The following is a 2,090-nucleotide window of genomic DNA, read 5'->3' as shown; positions in this document are numbered from 1 at the left end:
GGGAGGAAAAATGCAAGAGAATAGAGTCAATCCAAAACAAGCAATCCCAGGAACCGCCTAACAGCAAAAATCACTGCTTGTTTGGAATTTGGAAAGGCAAAAACCTAAATAAAAACTACCTCTTCATGCATTTGGTAATATCGCCATTGTGTTGGAATCCTCGATTAGGCCGAGGAATGGGGCTGAAATAGCATCATAGAAATAGTAGTCGAACCAACAACAATCAACTACGCCCGTAATGATATCCATACCACTACTATCGTCAAATTATCAAACAATTTCATCCGTTTATAAAATGTGGTTCGAGGAACTATATGTGGAGCAATTCGACCCCCACCTCAACCACCATACAAGAGTAATAGAGCTTCTTGGTATAGACAAAATATGGTCCAGATATTTAACACTTACATGCCTACCAAACAAAACAGTACAATCCTTAACTAGAAACAGTTATAGAATATCTCATTTTGGAGTCAAAATGGAGCGGTTAATGTTCGACGGAGAGTTTGCTTCGTGGGATCTTGAGCAGCTGCTGCTAGATGTAACTGCCATAACCCAAACGCACAACACTCCATTAGAACCATGTAGTGCTCAAATTGACTAATGAAAAATATTTCAGTTAGTCTGTTGAATACACACATGCAATAGGATCGTTCACTCAAATCATGACATCTCAAACCACTCAAGTCACTCCAGCTTGGACATTGAATGAGCTCCATCCATTGTGTCTCACGATTTGAGTAAACAATCCTACCACCACTACATTCAGACCAGTCCACTGAAATTCTCGAGATTAATGGGGTGGGGTTTCCTTTTATCAACTACTAAATTATCGAAATCTACCTGTCGTTGCTGGTTCTTGAGCCTGGCATTCTCTTCCAGCAGGTGTGCCACTTCTATCTCTAACTCATTCGTATAAGCCTATAATAACGTGCAATGAATAGAAACAAGAGTAGAAAAAGGACAACGGAATACCCAAAAATAAGCATTCAATTTAAAGATGAGAAGGTTTAAACTTCAAGCAGCCTGCAAAATCTATTCTATAATATGAACTCACAGCCAAAGCTAACAAAAGGCTAAATACTGATCCTAATAACTACCGGAAATGTTAATAAAAAGGCAGATAAAAGAAATATAAAAAAGAGACTTTCCTGCTTTCTAGCCCTTGATCTAGCAGCTGACTCCCGGTTCTTGATCATACGCTTGTGTCGTCGATCACCGGCAAAATTGCTGTCAGGCTCCGTCAACCTCTTCTTTCCATGATAAGAAGCCACAGTGACACAACACGAAGAAGAAACAGTTTGGGGCTGTGAATGAGAGGTTTGGTTAAGAGGATCTGAGTTTCCCAAGAAATGGAACCGTTCAGGTATTGAGTTCAAGGTGAGCATAGTTGTCGGAGGTGGTGGTGGAGGCGCCGGAGAAGCAAAGCCCGATGTTACGATAGCAGCGGCCACTGAATCTTTATTAGAACAGGGCCTGGCCAAGAAATCTTGGAGGATCATCCCACGGAAGTCTGGGGGCTTGTCGTTAAGAGATGCAAGATTGATATCATCCCAAACTTCTTCCATAGCTCTGAATCTTGAATTTATGTCCACATTTATGGAGGTCGAGGAGAGGGAAATGGAGAAAATGTCAGAACATTTAGGGTTAGAAATATGTAGTTAGTTGAGTACACGTACACTGGTTTCAGGGTTTAGTAGTGCTTGATCTGAAGGAAAATGGTTGTCTGAATCTCTGTGAATTGTCTTTTCTAAATGGTGCAAAGTACACACGTCGATGTGTGACACTTCAGCGGATCAGCTTTCAAGCGTTCAATATAGAATCGTAATCTGCCTCCTGGAACATAATTCAGTGGTGCAAAGGACGGGAGTGAGATTAACTTACGCTTTGTTGACAGTTGCAGTATGGGGGTTCGATTTTTGAGATATGGAATTGGAATCCTTGTAAGCACAGTGTACATGCAGCTCATATTTCCTGATCTGTTGGAATATATCCCGCGATTTATCTCTCTCATAAAGTTTTAAGAGTGGGCGATGAGGGCCTCAAAATTGGGATCAATCTTTTTTTTTTTTTTTTTTTTTTTTTTTTTT

The 2,090-nt window shown here is 40.5% G+C and overlaps 1 protein-coding gene across 2 annotated transcripts; it reads right to left on the bottom strand.

Moving 5' to 3' along the window:
- Positions 1-239: 239 nt before the first annotated feature.
- LOC111378859 (protein FD-like) lies at positions 240-1,822 on the bottom strand. Of its 2 annotated transcripts, XR_002699920.1 has the most exons (4): positions 1,152-1,822; positions 844-921; positions 640-750; positions 470-545 (listed from the first exon to the last, which is right to left on the bottom strand). XR_002699920.1 is itself a non-coding variant. In XM_023002144.1 (3 exons), exons 1-3 carry the CDS (start codon positions 1,566-1,568, stop codon positions 474-476), a joined length of 567 nt encoding a protein of 188 aa, XP_022857912.1. In that variant the 5' UTR covers positions 1,569-1,816; the 3' UTR covers positions 240-473. The 2 variants fall into 2 exon arrangements, 1 of the variants encoding a protein (XP_022857912.1); XM_023002144.1 differs by lacking the exon at positions 640-750 and having other exon boundaries at positions 240-545; positions 1,152-1,816.
- Between the last annotated feature and the right edge of the window lie 268 nt (positions 1,823-2,090).

The sequence above is a fragment of the Olea europaea genome, unplaced genomic scaffold, assembly GCF_002742605.1.
Source record: "Olea europaea var. sylvestris unplaced genomic scaffold, O_europaea_v1 scaffold18833, whole genome shotgun sequence".
In the NCBI taxonomy this organism is placed as follows: domain Eukaryota; kingdom Viridiplantae; phylum Streptophyta; class Magnoliopsida; order Lamiales; family Oleaceae; genus Olea; species Olea europaea.
Note: the sequence above shows the minus strand (reverse complement) of the source record. Positions and strands in the feature narration are given on the sequence as shown.

What these genes read in the sequence shown, in the direction of transcription:
- LOC111378859 (XM_023002144.1), bottom strand. Translation starts at nt 1,568, where the DNA reads ATGGAAGAAGTTTGGGATGATATCAATCTTGCATCTCTTAACGACAAG. An exon ending in GATCAAGGGCTAGAAAGCAG is followed by an intron (nt 922 to 1,151) that starts GAAAGTCTCTTT and finishes ACGTTATTATAG; the next exon opens with GCTTATACGAATGAGTTAGA. An exon ending in TCAAGAACCAGCAACGACAG is followed by an intron (nt 546 to 843) that starts GTAGATTTCGAT and finishes GGGTTATGGCAG; the next exon opens with TTACATCTAGCAGCAGCTGC.